The sequence below is a fragment of the Sphaerodactylus townsendi genome, linkage group LG04, assembly GCF_021028975.2.
Source record: "Sphaerodactylus townsendi isolate TG3544 linkage group LG04, MPM_Stown_v2.3, whole genome shotgun sequence".
Classification (NCBI taxonomy): Eukaryota; Metazoa; Chordata; class Lepidosauria; order Squamata; family Sphaerodactylidae; genus Sphaerodactylus; species Sphaerodactylus townsendi.
Window position 1 is genome coordinate 22,480,779 of NC_059428.1, and position 24,829 is coordinate 22,505,607.

Genomic DNA, 24,829 nt, shown 5'->3' on the forward strand with positions numbered 1-24,829 from the left:
ATTTTATGGTTTTAATGTTATGGCTTCAGGAGCCCATGTTATTTATTTATTGTTCATAATTGTCTCACATATTGTTTTTTATTCTGATGTTCACCGCCCAGAGCCCTTAGGGGAAGGGGAGGTATATAAATGTGAAGATAAATAAAATAAATAAATATGCAATTCAGGAGCAGTGGATTCCATAATACATGTCATATCCTGTTACAATGTGAACTGCTTACAACAGAAAGGAATCTACTAATTCAACCTTTATTGCTGCAATATTGTAATCCAGCAATTAAAGATCATGAGCAGGAGATCAGGGAATTTTTGCTAGAATATAAAGATATCTCCCATCAGGTAGCAAAGTTTTGTGCGATACCATACAAAAAGTGTAAGCCCTAATTCTTATGAGATTTATTCATCTGTAACGATATATATATATATGTGTGTGTGTATGTGTGTGTGTGTGTGTGTGTGTGTGTGTGTGTTTATATTTGTAATCTATATTGTATATAGTTTGTGGATAGCTGACTTACTGTCATGTTAAAATAATTCATTCACTCTTAATCACTATACCATTCTGGTGTTGAGACGAGTAAGCCATTATAATTTTTATTGTTTCCCAGTAGTTAACTTGCTTTCCCCCCTCAATTGCTGTAAGAACCAAACTTGGGAAATAACAGTACATTCCAAATAGAGTTAATCCAGCTAAGCCCATTCATCTCAATGGGTTTAGATTGGAATAACTCTGCATAGGATTGCATTGTAAATGTATTTCTTTCTCCTGAATAGTAAATATTCATCAAAAAAATACTGGGTGCCTTGCTCAGCTCTTCTCACTGCCGTTCTGTCCTTTTTTGCCCATGTATGTCCCATTCTCTCATATTTCAAAATCTGGTGGGATCCAACCCCATTATTTGTCATTACTTGATTAATCAAATGGGCAATGTTAAGATGTTAAGATGGGGAGTGCATGCTTGCTTGCAGGCAGTTTCTCAATGTAAAGATGGGGAGCGCATGCTTGCTTGCAGGCAGTTTCTCTGCTCAGTCTTATTTTCTTGTGCAGCTGAAAAGCAGCTTTATCTCATAACCATAATTAGGACTCTGTGGCTATATCCAAACCTCTGTTTGTTTAAGATGAGCTGATGCTGTAGCTTGGGCACTCCACCCTTGAGCACTTGGTGCACGATTGAAAGCTTTTTGGTTTCTGTGGCCTTTGATCAAGATCCCATTTGTCAAGATGTCTAAATCTCTAGAACTGGGTTGGATTCCACACTCCTCCACATGAGTGGCAGACTCTAATCTGATGCACTGGGTTTGATTCCCTTTGTTACAGGCTCTCTGGTCCTCAGTATGCATTTCATCTCCCAGGTTGTTTAGCTACTGCCCTATGGGTGTGTAAAATACATGTTATGACACGTTTCAGGGTCATGTGTAACCAGTTCTTAAATAGCTCGCTTTCTTGTGCGTGAACTTCCCATTTATTCTCCAGTGAGAACTTAATCAGGTAGTCTTTTAATAAATCCAGGAATATCACATTCTTAACTTCGCACAGTTCCATGCTGAGAATCCCGTTTTGTCCAGGAGTAAAGGACTGAAATGATTGAATCAAAACTGACTTGTCAGAGGTATAAACACAGCGATCTTTGTTGCTCTTCCCCAGAGTTAAATTGAGTCTGGAATCCTACAATCTATGGATGTGTGTCTGTGTATTCCCCCCATGTGTGGCTGAACACATGGGTTTCCTTTGTAACGCGTTTGTTTGTGCACATGCTGAAGGGAAGCCTTCTGTTCCATGCAGTCTTGTGACTGATCCAAGCTTTAGGATCAAAGGAAGCTAATCAAGAGCTGTATGTCACTTAAGGCTTGAAGGAATTTATCTTTAGAACGTGTTTCATTTCCTATAAAGCGTGGCTGTGCTTTTTTTAAAAAAAAATCCCTCTCCCCTTTAAAAAGGCTAAACTATATATAGATGCGTTTTTAATTCTACTGTTCTTTGCCCCTTTCTCGCATTCTTGCTAAACACAGATTGTTCTCCACCCATAAAACCTTGCCAGAAGAAAAGGTCTTTTCCATGACCCTCATCCTATATAGTGTGGCTGCTGTTGTTCCAAGGACTTATCACGTGGAATGCCTTGATAACTGGCATAACTGGGAAGTACCTCAGTGCATGACACAAAATCGATCCGACCTCAATGAAGTTGCTTTTCTTTTTGTGCTGCCCAGAATGCTTTTGCCTAACAATACTTGGAAGATGAAGGACCGGACAGCATCTGTCAGATCAACTAGTGTGCAAAGCGTTAAAGAGTCTGCACTTGGGTAGCAATTTGGATTAGGGCTGTGGTACTGGAAAAACATTTTTCATTGTATCATTCTGAGCTCCTGATCAAAGCAGCCCCTCTGGGCTGCTGTTAACCATTATTGGAGTCAATAAATACTGGGGAGGAGAATTTTGATAGTCAAAAATGGCATGGGCTGGGGTAGGGGCAACAACTAAGGGACAGAGCAGAGTTGAAAGCTAAATTGTTTAAACTATTTTTCATCTACTCTTGCTTGCATGCACAACACAAAATAAAATAAAGACACAAATGTTTGTTGCATGGAAAACAACCAGAATGGTTCTACTTACTGCCAGAATGTTGTGACCTTTCCGCCTGCTATGCAGTGGCAAGATCAAGGTCCCTTTGATTTTTCTTTTTTCTGGAATATCTGATCATATACACTGCAACCAGATTGCCATTTCTCCTGGGTTTTGTTCAGAAGTCCTGTCCACAAGCTGCGGTGAAACTGTGTATAATCTGGCTGTAGCGTGCACTTAATTTTTCATGTATGTGTTGAGAAATTCTCATGTTACACTTAACTCATGTACAGCTGAATATGTGATACCCCACATTTACTGGTTCCTCATTTTAGTTGCAAAGCAAACATGTGTTGGCTCTTTCTTGCAAACATCTGTACGTGAGTTAAGTGTAACATGAGAATATGCATGCAGAGTGTATGCCCATTTGCTGTGATGTGTAAACTGGGCTACAGTTGGAAAATACAGTGAAATTTGAACAGTTATTGGTGATGAAGAGCATGTCTATGTGTGTTTGAAGTGCTTGAAGTGTGTTTGGAGAGCCAGCATGGTGCAGTGGTTAAGAGCGGTAGACTCTAATCTGGAGAACCGACTTTGATTCCCCACACTCCTCCACATGAGCCGTGGACTTTTATCTGGTGAACTGGATTTATTTCCCCACTCCTACACATGAAATCTGCTGGGTAACCTTGGACCAGTCACAGTTCTTCCAGAACTATCCCAGGCCCCTTCCGCACATGCAGAATAATGCATCTTCAATCCACATTCACAATTGTTTGCAAGTGGATTTTGCTGTTCTGCACAGTAAAATCCAGCTGCAAAGTGCATTGAAAGTGGATTACTCTGCATGTACAGAAGGGGCCTCAGTCCCTCCTACCTCATAAAGTGTCTTTTGTGGGGAGGGGAAGGGAAGGAGTTTGTAAACCTCCCCACTGTTATGCATGAAACCTATTGGCTGACTTTGAGCTCGTCACAGTTCTCTCATAAGAGGGTGAAATTAGATTGTCGGACGCCATCTTACAAATTAATTTAATTATTCTTTTTAGTCCTTTATCCACTGCTGCTTTTAAAGGTTTTAACTGTTTTTATCTGTATACAATGGTTATCGTGTTGTACACCGCCCAGAGCCCCTAGGGCAGGGGTAGGGAACCTGCGGCTCTCCAGATGTTCAGGAACTACAATTCCCATCAGCCTCTGTCAGCATGGCCAATTGGCCATGCTGGTAGGGGCTGATGGGAATTGTAGTTCCTGAACATCTGGAGAGCCGCAGGTTCCCTACCCCTGCCCTAGGGGATGGGGCGGTCTAGAAATTTGAAAAATAAATAAATAAATAAATAACTCTGTCTGCCCCACCTACTGCAAGGGATGCCTATTGTGGCGAAAGGAAGGGAATGGGTTTGTAAGCCTCTTTGAGTCTCTTGTGGTTGAGAAAAGTGGGGTATAAATCCAAACTCCTCTTCTTCTTGAGAGTTCCTTCTTTCTAAAGTCAAGAGGTGCTTTCTTATAGCTATTCCTGGATTGTAGCAAGACAGAGTTTAATTAGCATTCTATAAACCAAAGTCTTTGGAAGGAAATGAATCAAAGAAAGAAAGTTCAGACAAAAAAGGAAGAGTTTCCTATGATTTGGATGTGATCCAAGGACTGACGTGTGCCTGCGCTACATGCGTATGTTACAGCTAATGCATTCTTTCTTGCATTCAGTTTGCTCAAAGCCCTGGAAAATGAACTGTTGTCTCTGGAACAACCTAGCAGTATTATATGCACTCCTGCTGTATGTAAGAACTGAGCTCGTCTACTTCATGGAGTCTGTTAATACTTAAGACCAACAAAGCACATTGTTTGTTGAAGAGGGTCAAGCAGCTGTCAAGTGGGGATGTGCTTGATAAAGTGGAATTCTAGAATGCTATGGGGTGTGTGACTGCAACTGTGCATCAGAAATATGTTCGGATTCTTTGGTGTGAGCACCCACTGGGACTTGTTTGGGGGAACTGTATAAACATGTTCTGAGAGTGTTGATTGGAGAGGGATGGGTTGCAGCTTCTTGGACCTTGTTCCTTAACTTGGGGCTGGACAGGTTGAGGAGCTGCCGATGTTGAGGAGGTGATTGTGTATGAAGTGATAGTGGTGGTATGAAAGCTCTGGGTGTAATGGAAGGCAAAAAGGATCCCAGCATGGCCCCCCGATGGGGGATGGTTTGCTGCAGCTTTTGCCTGGCTCACAGCCACTTTATGTAGGGCAGGGACTAATGTCTCACGACTCCCACCTATTTTGTGCCCTTCTGCCTTGGTTAGGTGGGGAGCTTCTAGCTCCTGCAAAGCAGGGCTGCTGGGTAGAAGTGGTAGCAACTCCTACCCCATCACAGCCACCAGTTCAGAGTGGCCACTCACTTCACCTCTGTCTGCCTTGTAAGATTGGGGGCTGGTGGCAGCTTGTGGTGGAAGCAGCTCCTGCCCTTCTCTCAGCATGGGCTCCCACCATTCCCTGTGATGCTGCCCTGACACTGGGATGACTCCAGTGGGTGGTGACCCCACCAGGCTACACCCCCCCTCCCCTCGAACTTTTCACAGTGGCTTTAATGGCCAATCCATCCCTGTCTGTGACACAACCTACTCTGATGTTTTTTCTGACTGAATATTTACGTGCAGATTTGCTGAGAGAGGCCCTTGCGATACATCCTCTTGGATAACTGGCTGATGAAATCATTTCTAAAATAAAACAAAAGCCCAGTGGTACCTTTAAAGACTCACAGGATTTATTTCATCATAATCATCAGAGCTCAGTTTATTAGCATTGGTGACGTTACCTCCAAGAAGCAATGTTGGGGAATGTAGTCATCCCCGCAGGGTCGTCGCTAAGGAATAGCATGGTAGGACGCTGAGGAGGTTTCTTATCTGGTGGGAGAGCGCCAGCAACAGGAAGCGCTGATTCTCGTGATCCTGACAACTCTGCCCTGTGCTGGTCTCTGGCACCTTTATTAGGGTTTCATTGTGGGCGCAAAGGGAGGTGGGTAGGGAGATGAGCGGGAGACCGGGAGACCTGGAGATCATCATGTGATGCATGATCTCACCTACAATGCATGGAGAGGACAGAGCGCCTGGCTGCTCTCACAGCAAGACCATTGTCCCTGCGCGTACCTTTCTCAGACAGTTCATGACCCGTGACTCATAGGGGATGAGGAGTGGGGGTGCTGGTAAGCACTCAGAAGGTCGTAGGGTCCGCTACGCCCCAACGCTCTCTACCTCACGGCTGCTGGGTCAGCAGCCATTAAGACTCCCTTTGCTACTTTAGAAGGGGACCAAATGCTAAGGGGTGATTTAAAGGACGCTTGTCTCCTCCTCATTGCCTGGTCAAGTTGGACCGGAAGCTGCTTGAAAAAATATTAGAACTTTGGGTAGTGGAATTGAGGGGCTTCTTACACACGTTACAGGTATTAGATACACACTGAACTAAGCAAGATCCCATAACGGAGGCAATAATAATTAAACCAATGCAGAGCTGCACAATAGCACTTAACTATCCCTCCCGCAGCCAGCTCCAGAGGGCTGACCACCAATGGGGCAAAACATCATATTTCAGATTAGATACAACTTCTTGCAGCTCACGACTTTCATATGGATCAATTGGGAATTATCAGAAAGATTAAACAACACATATGTACATTCTCACAACCTTGGTGATGCACAACAACAACAATCAATGGCTGCACGACTATTCTAAACGCTGGACTGTTCCTCTACACTGGAGGCCAGGGCATCCAGAGCACGTGGAGGTGGAGTTGATGGACTTCGTGCATGGGCACAATAGGGCCACGGGCTAGTCTGTGGTGTTACAGGAAAACAAGTCCCGGGACTCTACAAGGAAGTTACGTAGGGAAACACACCGCTAGAGCCGCCTGGCCGCCCGCAAGGGGGGTCGAGGGAAGGGCGGAGTGGTGGAGCTGTGCTTGGCTTCCGGGGTGAGTTTTCCGAGGCAGAACGATGGTGGAGGCGGCAGAGAGTTCCGCAGACACAGGCGAATGCAGCCACAAATAACAAAACTTCTAAAATTAAGGCATGCAATAACTTCAGCAATAGTTGGTTCACAGTAAGCACAAAACACATAAACCATACATAGGCTGGATGATGTAATGGAAGGAAGGCAACCCGGTGGCTGTATAATTGTCCAATGCATGGCTCTGCTGTTTGACCACCAAAGCTACAGAGCCGATGAAGTAGAGTCCATGGATTTCTCTAAGAGGGAGAGCTACTGAGGCCCTAGTATCAGGTTCAGTGGGATTCTCAATGGTAGCAAGGTTGTAGAGAAGGCTGTTCCAACAATATCTGCCGCTGAGAACAGCCGGAGAGTTCCAGGGTTAATCTATCAGGAATGTCCCTGGCTGCAACTCCAAGCTTCAGCCAGGGGCGGCAGAGAGGGGAGAGAGAATAGCTGCATTGTAGATGAGGAGCAGCAACACGCTGCATCAACCTCTGAGCCACAGCTGGCCCAGGCTGCCGCTCCCCAGGGGGGGTGACCGCAGCGGGGCTGTGATCCTGTGGAAGAATATCTAGAGAGTCCCTCCCATCTCGCCCAGGCTGGGGCAATCGTGCCTCTCGACAGGGCGAAGGGGTCGGATCTCAGGGAGTCTCCGCCCATCTCCGGGATGGCTGGCCTTGGCATGGCGAGCTGGGACTCCTGTATGGAAGAGAAAAGACAAGCAACGCTTTTCCCCAGGGTTTTGGCGTACATGAGTTAGTCCCATAGATGACGCATGGGAAAGCCCTGTCCCCGAGTGGGGCGGCAATTTTGATAGATAAGGAGAATAGAGAAGAAAGTACTTTGGATATGGTCTGCTGGATGAGACCTTGATTGGGTCGATAGGGGAACTACTCCTTCTTTCGCTTGTTTCTTTGGCTGTTACATGCAGAAGGCCCATCTCACAACCTATCACTCTTGCAACATCTAAGCAGAGATACAAGGCAGGAATTCGTCCAAGGCTTAGGAGAAGGGAGAGGGTCATATCCAGGTCGGATGTTTGTTTGTAAAACAATCCCAATCACCCGCCTAAGGTGGGTTTTGCAAAGCAACTTGAACAATTCACAATTATAGTCATATCAATATAGCATCTATATAAGATATAGAAAAGACGTAAAGAAAAATGTTCCTGGGCTTGAGGTTTGATCATTGTGGAGCAAATTGAGAGGGGTTTTGCAAAACCCTTTATCAGAGATCCTAGATCTAGAGGTGGGGTGCGGCCAGCCCATTAGAAAGAGGGGAGGGTGTGCAGAAAGGAAGGCAGGGGGAAGGGATGGAAGTCAGCTCCACCTTCCTCCGTAAGGGGACTTTGGCTTGTTTGAGTCAGCTTCACCTTCACAGCCGAGGCTGTAAGATAGGTGTAGCTGAGAGACCCCCCTGGCACTGCGGACTAGCCAGGAGCTACCAGCAGAGAATGTGGGAGCAATGAAAATGATTTGGTTTATATAAATCCTGCTCTACCAATGCAAGTAAGTGTAGGCCCAGATGGACGGCTGGTGCGTTGGGTTCCTGGCGCGAGAGGTTTTGAAGAAAAGTTTTGAAGGTTTAAACTAAGATGGAGGCGTTTGTTATGGTCCCATCGGTATCCTGGGGAACACGCATCGAAGCTGCGTGTCCCGCTTAAGGCGGATGCTGTAATGGGCTAAGCCTTTCAAGGCATTGGCACAATCAGAAGGAGAAAAAACTTTAATTGAAGCTAATAAGAGCATAGCTTAGAAGCAATGGGAAAAATCCCATGAGGGGAAACTTTAGGGTCTTGAAAGGGGCAAGACATACAGAACATACATAGGCATACAGAGCACATATAAAGTAAACGCAGGAGGATTTTCAAGCACCTTGATTTGAGATCTTGCTCTCTGAGGTATTGACATTTTGCTGCCACTGGGGCTTTGAGCTTAGGTTTTGCACAGGCTCAGAGGCCAATGGTGATCTCGATTTGATCCCTCATGGCTGCTTGTAGTTCAGCGATTGTGACCTGCAGAGATTTTGAAATGCGCCACCTGTGGCACTGGCGGAGGCATGCGGACTTTGGAAATAGAAGGGGCTAGCAGAGCAGGAAGCATAGACGAGAGGGGAGCGAGCAACGACTTAGATTAGCTGAACTTAGATTAGACTCGGCGAGAGCATAGGAGCAGGGTGCCTAGGTGAACTTGGCAGTTTCTGCGGATGTTTGTCCATACTTGATGTGGATGGTTCCCTGGTGCATGGAGTCGATGACCCTGGGATGATGAACAACAACCCTGTCTGAAGCGGCGGAAGCTTTGGCAAGACCAGCCTAATGGTTCCTCGCGGGGATGGGATCACTATACTGAGCTGGAGCAGCCGTAAGATCTCATGGAGGAGCTCCGGGAAGGGGTTTGAGGTGCTGATCTCTTGGTTCCGGCTGGGAGATGACCCAGGCTGGCCCCCCCCAGCGGCACTGGGAGCCTCGCCCCAGACTTTCCTGGGGTCTTCGCCTCTGGGGAGACCTCCTCTGGGGTTGTAGGCCTCCGCCGGCAGCCTACACCTCGAAAATGTCCAGCTTCACGCGAATTGAAACACTCGCCTCGGGCTGTCTCATGGCAGCGGAGAGGGCGGGCGGCTAGAAGGTTGGCTTGATGGGCTTAAAGACCCGACATCCTGGCAAGCTTTGAGCATGTCGGCCAGCTCGGGTTCCTTCCTAGGCCCAGATCGCCTGCGCACTCAGTGGAGGCCTTGGCAAGGCGCTTGCTGAGTTCGGCCTCTGGGCCTCGTTGTCAACCTGTTCTTTGAGGGCCTCCTGGAGCCTGTTCACAAACTCAGCATAGGGCTCTCCTTTGAGGCTTCTGGCCGGTGCTAGAAAAACTTTGGCTATTGTCCGGTATTGGGATTCTTCAAAACGCCTTTGTAGGCGCATTCAGAGTATGCACTGTATAAGTGGCCACCGCAGGACAATCTGATTGTTGGGGTTACTGAAGGCATCGCCGCAGTTGCGCGGCGGTGGTGTAGGCCAGCCGAGGCGGCCGCCCTGCTAAAGCATTGCTGGCGGAACTCGCTTCTCCAGATCACCAGCCGGGCTCAGGAGCATGCAGAAGGTGGTCTTCCAGCCAACCGAACCATTAAGTGATTCCCAGCATGCCCTCTCACATAGGGCTGGGTGACTCTATCGCATTCCGCAGACGCTTGGCGGAGCTCCAGTGAGGATGTTATAGCTTATAGCGGTACTCGACAACCATTAACAACTTATCCTCCCCGGTATCTGTGAAATGGACGGGCAATAATGCGAATATCGGCATCGCCTTCCGCCAGGGTTTCTTTCCTGCAGATCGTGGCTAATAATGCCTACAGAGTTTGAAAACCGCGCATTACGTATGCTTATCGAGGTACGGGAAAATGAAGGAGCAGGAGTAAATGGCTGAGCCGAGAATTTGAAATGGGCCAAGGAAGGCAAGGTGAAGGAGGACAGCAATTTAATGGATAGAGAAAAATCTCGGCTGAAATTGAAGGTGAAAGATCGAAAGGAGGGCGCCTGCTAAAGTGGTTTAGTAGGTCTGCAGGGTTGATGCATGGCTATGTAACATTGTCTCCACGTCAGTAGCAGTGACATCGGCGCCAGCGAGGCTCTGCGCGAAGAGGCGCTCGATGTTTTCCCAGTCCCAGATTCAATGTCCCCCCTCTGGGTACCATGGACACTGAGCTTCAATCTCAACCAATTTATGCGAGTCTCTCTTTACGGGGACTGCCGCATTTCGGCTAACGCCAGCTCGCCAACGCAAGCTTGTCATAAGCCCTGCTTTTGCAAGCTCCCATACTCACCGGGTGTCTGGCCGGACGGCAGAGAGTGTCCTAGGACGCTGCGGTCTCTGACGCGCCGACCAGGAGGACAGGCGACAATCGGGAACGGTGGGTCCCTGGATGCCGATCCAGCCCACGCCCCTTCCCAGGCGACGGTGAGCAGGGTGGAGGTCTGAGGGATTCCCGGTTTCCGCAATCACAGCTTGTAGTCATCCCGCAGGGTCGCCGCTAAGGAATAGGCTAGACGCTGAGGAGGTTTCATCTGGTGGAGAGCGGCCAGCAACAGGAAGCTGGGATTTCGATCCTGACAACTCTGCCCTGTGCTGGTCTCTGCACCTTTTATTGTGGGTTTCATTGTGGGCGCAAAGGAGGTGGTAGGAGATGAGCGGAGACCGAGACCTGGAGATCATCATGTGATGCATGATCTCACCTGGCTACGCAAGGGAGAGGAGCCGGCTGCCTGCTTCCCAATCCTCACCTGGGGGCAAGACCATTGTCCCAGCCCGGGTGACTGGAGCTTGTGACAGTTCAAGTGACCCGCGGACTCATAGGGGACAGAGGAGTGGGTGCGGTGTTTACCCAGAAGGTCAGGTCCGCATGCCCCAACGTTCTACCACGGCGCTGCTGGGTCAGCAGTGCATTACTACAGGGGAAGGCCTTGGCCTCTACGCTTGGCCCTCTATACTAACTGATTAGCCACTGCATCAGCCAGGATGCTGCACTAGATGAACCACTCTTCTGATCCAACAGGGTAGCTATTATGTTCTTATGTTCATCTTTGTGGGCTTATGTGCAGTCCTGCTGTGGAGAGAGGCAACAAGCTTTTCTCTGCATTTCTACATGTCCAGAGTGCTCCCTCTTCCTCCTCAAGCTGAAGGTGGGAAAGTTTCCCACTGAAACAGTCACGAGGGCAGAGGGGAAAGGGAGTGATCCCCTCAGTTCTCTTTTTGCCGCCATGTTGAGAGGACTTGTTTTCTTGTAAGCTCTGGATCACAAAAACTTGTATTAGAAGAGAAGCCACTGTTTAATTTTGTTGCAATGGACTTGCACAGCTTCCCCGCTTGAATTAATCAGTTTAAAAGGAAAATGTAAAGGGAGAACTTTAAAAAAAATCCTGACTTTAATTAACATATTTGAATTGGCACAATGCTTTAAATCGGTTTATTTATGGGATTTTTATACCGCCCAACCCCCGAAGGGTTAGGTTATAACCAGTTGCAAACTCCAGTCTGCTGCTTTTCACTCATGCTTGTTAATATCTTTTCCCTCTTCTCCCTTTCCACATTTTTGCTTAAGATTCAATTTGATGAAGGGTTCTGGTAGGCTTTCCAGGTCGAGTTTCCAGGTTATGTGGGATGGTCAGGGAAATGGGTGGGCTTCTGTATCATTTTTGGTGAAAACCCAGGAATGATAAAACTCAAAGAGTTACCAGTGAATCCTAGAGCTACCCTAGTGGTGCAGAAAATGAGGCAGGCTATTGAGATATGGCATGGTGTAGTGGTTAGAAGGATAATCTAAGACTCACCAAGACCATTGAAAGAATGTTCCTGCAGCCTGAATGAGTTGTGCAAAGCTGATTTACATATCTTTTGTAGGGGAGGTGCTATCCAGTCACCGCTGACTTATGGCAACCTTATAGGGTTCTCAAGGCAAGAGATATCCAGAGTTGGTTTGCCATTGCTTGTCTTCATTACTACCCATTGCCTGAAGGTTGCCCATCCCAATATCAACCAGGGCCAATCCTACTTAGCTTCTGTGATCTGACAAGAACCGGCTAGCCTGGGGCAATCCTGGTCAGGGTAGCTTGCACACTTCATTTATTTTAAAGAATGCTAGCAAAGACATTTGTGTATCTACGACTGAGGAGAAAGCAGAGCAGCCAAAAGGAACATACCATGTTTCCCCGAAAATAAGACAGTGTCTTATATTAATTTTTGCTCCCAAAGATGCGCTATGTCTTATTTTCAGGGGATGTCTTATTTTTCTGTGTTCTGCTCGTCGGCCATGTTTCTTTGCTATGTCTTACTTTTGGGGGATGCCTTATATTTCCCACTTCAGCAAAACCTCTACTACGTCTTATTTTTAGGGGATGTCTTATATTCAGGGAAACAGGGTAGTTGAGTATATGCTTAATATTCCATGAACTGGAAGAATTGGAATTATATTCTGTTGGATTGCTTGCAGAGCAATGCAGGCTTATTTTTCTGCAGCTCTCTTAAGTGTTGTTGAATTATGAAGATGAAAATGTAATAAGGCTCTGCCTGTTCTACTTTTCATCCCACTCCCAGTGACTGTGTGTCCCGAGAAGCATTGGCTTTTCCCTTTATTTGAGTAGAAAAGTCAACTGCCAAATGGCATATTGAATCTTAGGCATTCAAACTCATTATTGTCCTATTGCTCTACAGAAATTCAGGGCGTTGTGCAAATGTGTAAGAGAGCATTCATTGAAGAAGACAACAAATACTCTGTCAGCTCAAGCACATGGACCTTTTGACTTAACATTTTTTGGCAGCTCACAATCATCTCTGCGTCACAGTGCCCCCTCCCCCCCAAAAATTTCCAAGTCCTCTTGGCAATTTTCAGCATATAGCCAGTGTCTCTCTTCTTCAAAAGGCCTGTTTGCATCTAACTTGTGTCACTTTCTGAAACTTCTGGGCATGTGGTGGTGGTTGGGTTTATGCCAGATAAAAATTCTTTCTTAATAAACTAGTGATGGGGAAGATGAGAGAGAGTAGATGTACAGTAGCTAATTTCATTCTGGAAAAGAAAACTATTTCAGTTCAAAATAATATAATGGTTAAGTTGTGTTAGGAAATTGGTACAATGAGCTCCCAGTGCCAGAGAACAGTATGGCTTAGTTCCAACATTGCTTAAGAAGGAAGGACTTAGAAATGTCAGAACAGAAGAACATCTTTCTGGAATCCGACCAAGAGTCCATCTATTCTAGTAGTTTCATTTATAAGTGGCCAGTCTGATTTGTCTGGAAATTTAAAAGTAGGGTATAACATTGAAGGGTTGTCTCTAGAGTTTGCTTTTGAATATGGAATTACATTTAAGTGGTCATGACTGTTGGTGGGTCTGTGCTGCGTGGGTGCATCGTAGTGGAAAGAAAATAAGCTATGATCTAGGAGCCTTCTGGCTCAAATCTCATGTTGGTGTTTTGGCAAGCCACTTTCCGTTATCCTCACTCTTTCCTAATACTTTTCGAATTTATGGGGCAGTGATAATTCTATCCAATAAGATCCACTTATGGATGGGGATTTTCCCACTTCACCCTCCTGCCTACTGTGCCTACCCAATAATGTGGGGTCCGTGGGTTTCCAGGAATAAAATAATAAAAATGGGTCTGTTTCAGGAGGAGGGGATTGCTGGATATTGTAACTTTCCTTCCATTGATGGAATTGCTATTAGAGGTTGCAAGCCAATGTTTCTGAAGCAATTGCAATGCTGAAAAATATTCACATCCTCCATGAATTTATCTAATCTAAGCCAGTTTGCACATGACAGTTTGCACATCACTGACGCAAAGCATAGTTTTGTTGCCAGGATCCCAGAACATAAATCATGTTCTGAAGTGAACTGGCAAACTTTTATTACAAGGGATCCTGGTTTCCATTGGTGTACAAACAACTGGAAGCTATGGTTAATGTTCATAAGAGAGGGGGAAGTTATTCTAGTGTGAAAACCAAGGCTTGTAAGTGGGCACCATTTTGTCTTCAGCAACTGCAAACCTCTTTGTTCCCAAAACCTAGGGGTTGTAGGTAGGGTTGTCAATCTCCAAAATTGCAACTAATTTTCTGGCTGCAGATGCTAGTTCTTCTAAAGAAAATGGCCACCTTGGAGTGTGGACTTTATGGCATTCTTTATATGTCACTGAGGTCCCTCCCTTCTCCAAACCCAATTCTCCTCAGGCTCTCTTATCCTTTGAGATGGTGTCCAGCTCCAAGGAACAGTCACATATGTATTACATAATTCATTAGCACACATTGAATGAAAATAAATAAGTTTAAAACTGGTGGGGGGAAAATAGAGTAAAACAATAACCTCAGAAGTAAATAAAGGTACAGCCTAATCCATGGGGCTCAAGTGGCTGAGGATGGCACCGCAGCTATGCCACTGTGCTGCCTCCAGAAGACTTTCAGATGGTGCGGGAAGGCTGCAAGCTCCAGAAACTCCCCAGCTGCCTGAAAGTCCTCCATAGGGCTAAATGGACTTTTGCCACCCTTCTGGGTGGCATAAGTCCAAGGCTATGCCGGGACGTTCGCAACTGCAAACACTGGTTCAAGCAGGCTAAAAGTCACTCCATCCCTATGAATGCCCCAGCCCAGGGGTCTACCACCTGCGGCTCTCCAGATGTTCAAGGACTACAATTCCCATCAGCCCCTGTCAGCATGGCCAATTGGCCATGCTGGCAGGGGCTGATGGGGATTGTAGTTCATGAACATCTGGAGAGCCGCAGGTGGCAGACCCCTGCCCTAGCCCAGCTCCAGCTGCATTGGCATACAGCTTTAAGGTGGCGCAGCTCTGTGGGCACAGTCTGTTCCAGGTCCGCCTGCATCCCAGTTTGCCTCCCCTCGCCAACTCCCAGAGCCAGTTCAACCCCTCCCTCTGGATTGGACTGCCTATATAACAAGAATGCCATTTGACAGCCAGTCTCTTTATTCTTTGAATTCTGGAATGTCGTACAATTATTCCCAGATGATATAGCAAATTAAATTTTCAAAGGGTTTTTCAGCAGTCCAATATCCTTGTTTCATCTTGTACTGATGGATTTCTTTTCCCCATCTTTTTTTTGGTAGTTGGTGTTTGTAGTCCACTATTTAAAAGTTAAGAACTTTTCTCCTTTTGGCTTGGTTTTTTTCTCTAAACTTTTTTTTTCTTAAAGCAAGAAAAAGGAAAACTTTCATTGATCCCTAACCATTCTTTAGAATGTGCAAATAATATTGCAACTCAATCATCTCCCTTTTATCCATCTTGGCCTTCATGCTAGATTTTAAATTCAGGTCAGAACTTGTCTTTTTAAAATTTTCTGAGCAGCAGCACTTAGGCCCATTCTGCACGGGCCAAGAAACACAAGCGTAAGACCCTATATAACCTGTTTTTTTGGGTGGGGATTTCATATAGATCTGGCCCCCCAAACGAGTCTGCCCCATTTTATTTCCCCAAGCCCAGGTTTTTTTTAAATAGCTAAAGAAGCAATTCTTTTGAAAAATCCAGGTTTGGAGCCGCTCCCGAGCGAACGACCAGGCACGAGGCTCTTTATTTTCCTCCCTTCCACCTCATCCTCCCCGGTCAGGGAAGAGCCATTCCTCCATTGCAGGGCGGCCCCTTTTCCTTTGTAATTTTGTGCCTTGCATCTGCATAGCTATGCAGGCGCAGCTGGTCATATAATGGGACATTGGTATGGCTGTGGGGGCTCATTGCTGCATGCCTGCATAGCTATGCATGCGTGGCAAGTAATTAAAAAGAGAGAGAAACATCTCTGTGCAAAGCCACAACAGCAACCCGGATTGTTTCCGTCACTCCAGTCACTGTCTGCATGGAGGGCATGTGAACGCGAAAACAGGAAAACAGGTTCCTTTATCATGACTGCAACCTGTTATACATTTGCTGTGCGGAATGGGCCTTAGTTTCTTTTACGATGTGGAGAAAGTTGCTTGACTTCTATACAGAGGTCAGAAATTCTACTGCAGCCATGTTGAGGTTGTCAAGAAATTGAAGCGTAGAACATTTCTGCTTCCTACCCCGTTTCCCCGAAAATAAGACCTACCCTGAAAATAAGCCCTAGCATGATTTTTCGGGATTTTTGGAGGATGCTTGAAATATAAGCCCTGCTCCAAGAATAAGCCCTAGTTACAGATTCCCCAGCGCAGCTGATCTGGTCATGTGGGTAGCGCAAAATCATGGGGAAAAAAAGACATCCCCTGAAAATAAGGTCTAATGCATCTTTTGGAGCAAAAATTAATAAAAGACCCCGTCTTATTTTCAGGGAAACACATTATTCCTGTATATCACTCAAAGTTGCTTCAAAATATCTAGATGCTTTAGTTAGTCTGTAAACATGCGCCCGCATAGTTACCTTGGAAGAAGCAGTGCTCATCTTAAAGAACCGTGTTTGTGGTTTGAGTATATTTCTAGACAATTAATTGCTTGTGGTTGAGGGCGGGTGCTGCGGCCAGGTGTACTTTTGCCCATATTAAACTGGTATGCCAACTCTGTATTTTCCTGGAGAAGTTAATGCTGTTAAAGGAGCCATTCAATGCAATCCTACACAAGAATACCCAAAATTAAGAGTCACTGAGTTCAGTGGGATTTTCTTCTTGGTAAGTACGTTAAGGAGTGCAATCTTTACCACATACATATTAGATTATTAGCCTTTCCACTACTTGGAGTTGCTATTGAAGAGCATTTAGAAATGTGAATTGATGTAGAATGCAACAGGAGTGTGGGTAAAGTACTATTAAGTCACAGCTGATTTATGGCAACCCTGTAGGGTTTTCAAGACAAGAGACTAACAGGAGGTGATTTGCTACTGACTACCTCTTCATGGTGACCCTGGAATGCCTTGGTGGTCTCCCATCCAAATACTTACCAGGGCTGACCCTGCTTAGCTTCTGAGATCTGACAAAATCAGGCTAGTCTGGGCCACATGGGTTAGGGCATATAACACCAATATTGGATCAACTTCCTTGCCTTTTGCTCAGCTAATTGTGTACCTTTCCACTAGAAGATGGCCTTTCACTAGGTGACAAGGTGTGTTTTGCTCAACACAATGGGGCATTGCGTTCTCAAAGTAAAGTTTTCATGGAAATATCCCCCCCCCCCCCACTTCTTCATTCATTGCAGGCTTCCCAGTATCTTAAGGATGAGTTACCTATTAAATACGTACTAAGTGAACAATGAAGTAATCTGGACACAGAAATGCAATTGTTTAAAACCCTTACCCCATGCCATTCTTTCATTTTATATCCCCTGAAAGTTCAGGAAAGCTTTTCTTTCTTAGGAAAGCTCAAGGAAAATCCATTCGTTTTGCCAATATGCATCTGGAAGTATATCACCATCTATTTAAAATACTCATCCAAGACCTAATGAAATGTCTAGATGCACCTTATGATGTGGATAGTCACTATTAGGACTTGTTGATAGTTTAGGAGTCATAGGTAATACAACATGTAGGTATGCCATGAAGAAAAGTTTGAATTTATACCTCTCTTTCCTGTAAGGAGAGAAAGAGGGGCTTACAAACTCCTTTCCCTTCCTCTCTTCACAACAAACATCTTAAGAGGTTGGTGGGGCTGACAGAGTTTAGAAGAACAATGTGTAGCCCAAGGTCACCCAGCAGGAATGCAGGAGTAGGGAAACAAACTTGGTTCACCATATAAGACTCTGCTGCCCATGTAGAGGAACGGGAATCAAACCAGGTTATCCAGATTAGAATCTACCTGCTCTTACCCACTACGCACCATGCTGGCTCTCACCATGCTGACACACACTAGGGTTTTGAAATTCTTTTTACCATTCGTTTAGCTTTTTGTAGCTAGAAAAAATAAACGTTCAAAAATCAGGAAAAATGTATCAAATGACTTTTAAATGAACTCTTCCTTGTGAGTACACTTCTTTTCAGTTTACACAGAATTTTCAACCACCCGGAAGTCTTTCTACTCTAGGTTTGCCAGCCTCCAGGTTGGCCTTAGAGAATCTCCCTGCATTACACCTGGTCTCTGGAGAGAAGTTAGCTACTTTGGAGGGTGAACTGTATGGCATTATACCTTTCTGTGGTCCCATCCTCCCCAGATTCCACTCCTAAATCTCCAGGAATTTCCCAGCCTGAAGCTGACAACCCTGCTCTCCACCTGGAATCCTTTTATGGCCACTATTTTACTCTTTACATGTTTCAGAGCATTCTTGAGCATTTTCTAGTATGCTTCTTTGATTTGCAGAATGCTTGTTAGACCTGTTGGGCTTCCTTGTTAACTCTCGACAGAAATGATGGGGTAGCATCTCTCTTGGGAAAGCTATCCCGTCATCTTATTGAAGCCCAGTCTTCCTCAGAAAATAGTTAGAAAACTACTTATTTAGATGAACTAGTCTCTTTACACTCCCACTTCATTGTCTGTTTTGGGGCATGCAAGGTACAGATGCTAAATTGAAATGATGCATGACTTTTGTAAATGTTTTTTGTATGTCTGAAAATACAAAGCAGCCACCAAGTCTGCAGAACATTCACCAGCACTGTGTCGAATTCTGTGCCTTTTCTAATACAAAACATGATTAGTCTGTAGAATATAAAGACCATACAGAAGCTCAATATGTCAAGAAGGCTACTAGATGAGCTCCTGTTTTTAATAACTGTAATTCAGTTTTCCATGTGTTTTCAAGATTTGTAAACGTAGAGAGTGCCACTCAATAATGCTAGGCAACTGGATGGATTTACATGGGGTTTTCAAGGATAATTTTGTTGCATGGGGGCAGAGGAGAAGATTGTATACCTCAAAGAGTCACTGATCTATTAAAATGTTCTGTTTCCTTTTATTTTAACATGGTCATCTACAGTTTCAAAGTGAAGGGTGGCAGAGACATGTCCCCATGTTCCCTGATATGGAGCAGAATGGGAGAGGGTGCCCTTTCCACTTCAAAAAATGGTAGCTCCCAAGTTGGCCCACCACAATTCAAGTGCAATGAAGTTTGGCCTTTTACATTGTGTTACAGTGGGTTTGCAGCCCTCCAAGTCTTGGAGTGAACACCCAAGCTGCCTTATGTTGGATCAGGCCACTGGCCTCTCTAGGGCCCCTTCCGCACGGGCCAATAAACGGGCTAATCACAGCATAAAACCCATAATAGGGTGGGGGGACTTTACACGGATCCCGCTCCTAATGTGAGTCTGCTCTGTGTCCCCCCCTTGAGTTTTTCAAGAATCGCACTATCAGTGATTCTTTAGTTGTAACGTGGATTGCAGCTGCTTGCAAGCAATTGCTTCCTGGTTTTTAAAGGTCCTCCCCGCACAGCTACGCAGCATGGGAAGTGAGCTTAAAAAAAAAAGACACACATCTGTGCAAAGGTGTGTCGGCAGCCCTCATTGCTTTTGCAGGCTCCGTTTGCTGCCTGCATGGAGGCATGCAAGTGGGACAGCAGGAGATCAGGTTACTTTATCCTGCCTGCAACCTGCTCTCCCGATGCTGTGTGGAAGAGGCCTAGGCCAGTACAGTCTTCTCTGACCAGCTGTGGATCTCAAGACCTCAGGAAGAGGAAGATATTCCCCACCATCCATTGCCTGATGGCCTGGTGTTATGGGTTTTCCCAGAAGAATTTGAATTGGAAATTTTTCTCGAAAGACCAGACAAAAGCAAGGAGGTTCATTTTCTGATAACTTCTGGAATTGTGTTTGCTGTCTGTCTGATTGCTTCAAAGTTGATTGCCACATATTGTTTTTTGTTTCGTCAAGTGTCTGCATATTCATTGATATGTGTAGCCTATTATTGTGTGTGTATGAAGTACTGTCAAGGCACATTATAAAACATGTAGAAAAGCGAGACCTGCTGAGAAAGAGTCAGCATGGCTTTTGCAGAGGCAAATCCTGTCTTACAAACTTACTAGAGTTCTTTGAGGATGTAAACAGGCATGTGGATAAGGGGGAACCAGTGGACATTGTCTACTTGGATTTCCAAAAGGCTTTTGACAAAGTTCCACACCAGAGACTATTGAGAAAACTCAGCAATGAAGGAATAAGAGGGGAAGTCCTCCTATGGATTAAAAACTGGTTGAGAAACAGGAAGCAAAGAGTGGGTGTAAATGGGAAATTCTCACAATGGAGAGATGTAGTCCCCTAAGATCCGTATTGGGGACCAGTGCTCTTTAACCTATTCATAAATGACCTGGAAGTAGGGGTGGGTAGCGTGCAGGCCAAGTTTGCAGATGATACCACCATGTAGGGGTGGTGAGAACCACAAAGGATTATGAGCCCAAGCGGACCTTGGATAAATTAGGTGAGTGGGGCTAAAGTGATGCAAAAAATCCAAACTCTCACATACACATGCCACAGGGTCAGTGTCAGTCACAGACCAGGAAAGGATTTACGCTTTAGTTGATAGTTCCATGGGAATGTCAACTCAATGCATGGCAGCTGCGGAAAAGGCAAACCCCTCTATGTGCTGGGATAATTAGGTGCTGAATTGAGAATAAACTGCAAAGATTGTCATGCCCTTATATAAAGCTGCTGTGGTGCGACCGACTTGAGTAATTGTGGTGGTTCAGTTCTGGTCAGCCACATCTCAAAAAAAGGATAATAAAGAGATAGAAAGTGCAGAGAAGGGCGAATGAGATGATTGAGGGACTGCACCTTCCTATGAGGAAAGGTTGCAGCGCTTGGGACTCTTTTAGTTTGGAGAGACGCCTGAGGGGGGATAAGGATTGAAGTCTGCAAAATTATGCATGGGTAGAAAATGTTGACAGAGAGAAATTTTTCTCTCTTCTCACAATACTCAGGAACCAGGGGTACTCCATTGAAAAAATGCTGGGGAAGAATTCGAACTTACTAAAAGGGAACACTTCTTCACGCAGAACGCGGTGATTATGTTTGGAATATGCTGCCACACAGGAGGTGGTGATGGCCACTAACCCTGGATAGCTTTAAAAGGGTTTGGACAGATTTATGGAGGAGAAGCTCCATTTTATGGCTACCAATCTTGATCCCTCTTGATCTGAGATTGCAAATGCCTTAACAGTCCAGGGTGCCTCGGAGCAACAGCCACAGAAGGCCATTGCTTTCACATCCTACATGTGAACTCCCAAAGGCACCTGGTGGGCCACTGCGAGTAGCAGAGAGCTGGACTAGATGGACTCTGGTCTGATCCAGCTGGCTTGTTCTTATGTTCTTATGTTCTTAGCCAACTTTGTAGGATTTTCATGGCAAGAGACTAACCAATGTGGTTTTCCTTCCTCTGGATAGTGACCTGGCACTTTCTTGATGGTCTCTTGTCCAAGTATTAATCAGAATTGACCCTGCTTAGCTTCTGAGATCTGCTAAGATCAGGCTAGTCTGGACTTGGGTGGCCTATTATTACTCTCCCTGTATTTTCACTCCCTTTCTGTACTGTTGAATACCAGTCTATTTATCAGACTCAGCTAGGATTCTGTTTTTGATAAGTTTGATGGAGTCCTTACTTTTTATATGATAATTAAGTTTGTAAAAATTATGTTGTTAAAACAGCACAGTAAGATTATGTTTGAAAGGACAGTGATTATTGCAGATATTTTACCCCCTTCCATTCTGTTGAGGGAAAAATGATTTTAATGGTTTTGAATATTTTGGCAACTTTACATCTGTAACTCAGTCTAAAGTTGTATTTTATATACTTATATCTGTTGAATGTTACAATTGAGTAAGCATGCTGAGTACTTTGTTAGCAAAAGTAGTCTAATGAAACTTTGCACTCTTATGTATACTCTCCACAATATTAACTTAATAATTTAGATTTCTCTCTCTCTTTTTTTTAAACACACAGATCTATCAATGGCTGTACAAAAATTTTCACAGTCGCTTCAGGATTTTCAGTTTGAGTGCATTGGAGATGCTGAAACAGATGATGAAATTAGCATTGGTGAGTGTTTGGATTTACTTTTCCATTTTGTTTGTTTAATGTATTGATACAGCATTAACTAGACATCCACATAAAATATTTACATTTAACACTACAAAAGCTCTGAATAAGAAGTCGCTATAAAGATTGTCCACAATATATATTTAGCATAAGAGGAAGCATCTAAAAGAAAGGTAATTAAGTTTATAAAATATCACATATCCGTTTGACATTTCTGGGGTTTGTTTTCCATTATGATGTTTGGGCACCTATATGGTATCTGTATTTTTTCTAGCATGTGTTCTGAAGTATCCCCACAGAGTCTGTACATTGTCCACTGGAGTCTGAAAGGTATTCAGTTAAAATGTGTGTATTTCCCTGACATCTTGGCATATTTATTCTAAAGTAGAGATGTAAGGCACTTTGCAACAATACTTTTCAGTATGTTTGGGATGATCCTACCTGGTTGGCTTAACTGTTAGCTCTCTAACAGTTAGTTCTCTAACACTACACCACTACCAGTGTGGTGTAGTGGTTAAGAGCAGGCGCACTCTAATCTGGAGAACTGGGTTTGATTCCCTGCTCTGCCACTTGACCTGTGGAGGCTTGTGAATAAGCTGTGAATAAAATTAGCTCGAGCACTCCAACACATGCCAGCTGGGTGACCTTGGGCTAGTCACAGTTCTTCGGAGCTCTCTCAGCCCCACTTACCTCACAGGGTGTTTGTTGTAAGGGGGGAGGGAAAGGAGATTGCAAGCTCCATTGAGTCTCATTACAGGAGAGAAAGGGGAGATATAAATCTAACTCTTCTTCTTCTTCCTCACATGAGTGTGTTTCTGTAAAGGATTCAATGGTGTTGATGAGAGGGGCAGTCGCCTGGCCTTGACTACATTCCACAGCCCGGGCGATGGGCCAGCTTCTCCGGCGGAGACCTTATCTCTGCGAGGGAGATGAGACCTCCGTTCCCATGGGAATCCGGGAGGGGGGATGGGATGGACAGAGTTATAACCTGTGCTTTCTGGCGAGGAGATCTTAATTCCTGCCACTGCGTGAGGCTTTCTAAGATGTCTGAATAAGCGGCTCTTTTTACACCCAAAAGAGCACTTTTATTTCTGCTTCTATGGAATTCCTTACATTGTGGCAGGGAATCCTAATTCATCTATATTCCCTAGTGCAGTGGACCTCTGTGGTGCTCTCGGCATCTGGAGAGGTTGGATGTTTTCTGGGGAAGGTGCGGTAGCCCCCCAAAGAGGAGCTCGACCTTTCCCTTCTGGATCTGGAGGAACGGCCGGAGAAGCGGGTCAAGCTTGGTGACTCTTTCCGCCGTCATCAGCCTGAGTCTTCCTTTACTCCGCTGGAAGCGAGGGGCGTGAAGAGGCGACTCCATGGGGACTTACATGAGTCGTTTGAGGCTGTCTATGGATCGGCGCCTGTGGATCCGATATTATCTACCGTTTTTTGTTATGGGATTACAAAACCTCAGATGCAACTCTGTCACCCGGAGGAGGCGGGCCTGGACCACCTTTCATGCGGCAACCCAGGGGTCCATTGAGCGCATTCCTGGACTGGAAGTATTTTGGTGTGATGCTCCCAAAGAACCACCGTGGCACAGCATTACTGGGGCCCGATCCGAAGACCTACCCGGTGACACTGGGACTATACCGAGGGATTGGGAGAATTATCCGATACCCACGTCTTCGATCCCGGACCCCCCTGATCCCCGGACCAGCGGCTGCATGAGATGCCCCGTGGAGCCACCGGTGGGCAGTCGCAATGCCTTCAGCGTCCAGGCGGCAGAGTCGGAGAAAGCCTGCACTCCCAGCGGATCTGTTCCCTCTCCCATCGAAAGAGAGCTGGGATGAGGAAGTGGGCCGACTGCAGATGCCCAAGAAGCTAGCTGGAGCCACGTGGAGCGCCAGCTATGGGAAGAGGAGCGGGAACAGCTGCAGCAAGAGCGTTGAAAACCTGCAGAGAGGCCGGGGAGCAGCAGCGCCGAAGTCCAACTTGACAGGTGGACCGGTTGCGAAGAAGCGGCTCCAGCGGCAATATCGCCCAGAATCTATCCAGTCCATGATAAAGTCCTGGAACGCACTCCAAACTGAACTTTACAGCGTCAACGCGAAAGTGTTCAGGACGCTCTAGCATTACCTAGAGTGAACTCACTGCAGCTGTTCCAGCGGAACCCGAACTGGCTAAATTGAGCTGTGGAGAAAGCAGCTTTGCATGCGCATCGCAGGATGCATTGACTGCAAGGAGAGAGAGTAGAGCTGGCTGCCTTGGAGAGGAACTGAAGAAGAAGCAGCAGACCAGATAAGCCCAGAAGTTGGAGTCTACGCTGTCACGGGTACACGGCGCCAGAGAGGGCGGCGGCTGCTGAGTCCAACCACCTTCCAAGGACCCGGCTCCCCGCACGGAACACCAGCTGGCACGCGGCGTTATTACCTCCACCGATTCATGCGGCGCAACCGCTGCCTCAAGCCAGCTCAACCTCGCGCAACCACAGCCCCTGCAAAGTAATGCCAAGGAGCGTGGAGAGGTTACTACAGACCTCCAATACCTGCCTGTTTGACCTTCCAAACTTCCCTACTTCATCTTGCAAGCTTTCGATGCCCACATGGAGGGACTATGATGATTTATACCCGGTCTGGTAGCCGAAAAATGCACGGGACATCGACCAGTCCTGGATGCAAGGCAGCACCTTAGCCGACTGGTTTGTGACTCTTTTGAACTCTGCAAGATGAAGATACTCGCACTACCGGTAATTCGCGATTCACTCCAAGCCTTGAGGGCTGCTTCCAAGATCCCGGAGTCGCGGAAAATGGAAGCTATCCGCGCATCCATCGAAACTATTCAGCAAGGGCAACCGCTAGTTTTGCAGAATTTGCCCGTGAATTTATTTAGATGCGGCGGCTGCTCGAGCTCCCTCCTG

The 24,829-nt window shown here is 45.8% G+C and overlaps 1 protein-coding gene across 1 annotated transcript in view; it reads left to right on the forward strand.

The window, feature by feature from the left end:
- The window catches only part of ARHGAP42 (Rho GTPase activating protein 42), a 205,236-nt gene that overhangs the window by 19,476 nt on the left and 160,931 nt on the right, over nt 1–24,829 (forward strand). Inside the window, exon 2 of the mRNA XM_048494223.1 lies at nt 21,826–21,921. Coding sequence (XP_048350180.1) covers nt 21,826–21,921 — 96 coding nt within the window. The remainder of the gene's footprint in view (nt 1–21,825; nt 21,922–24,829) is intronic.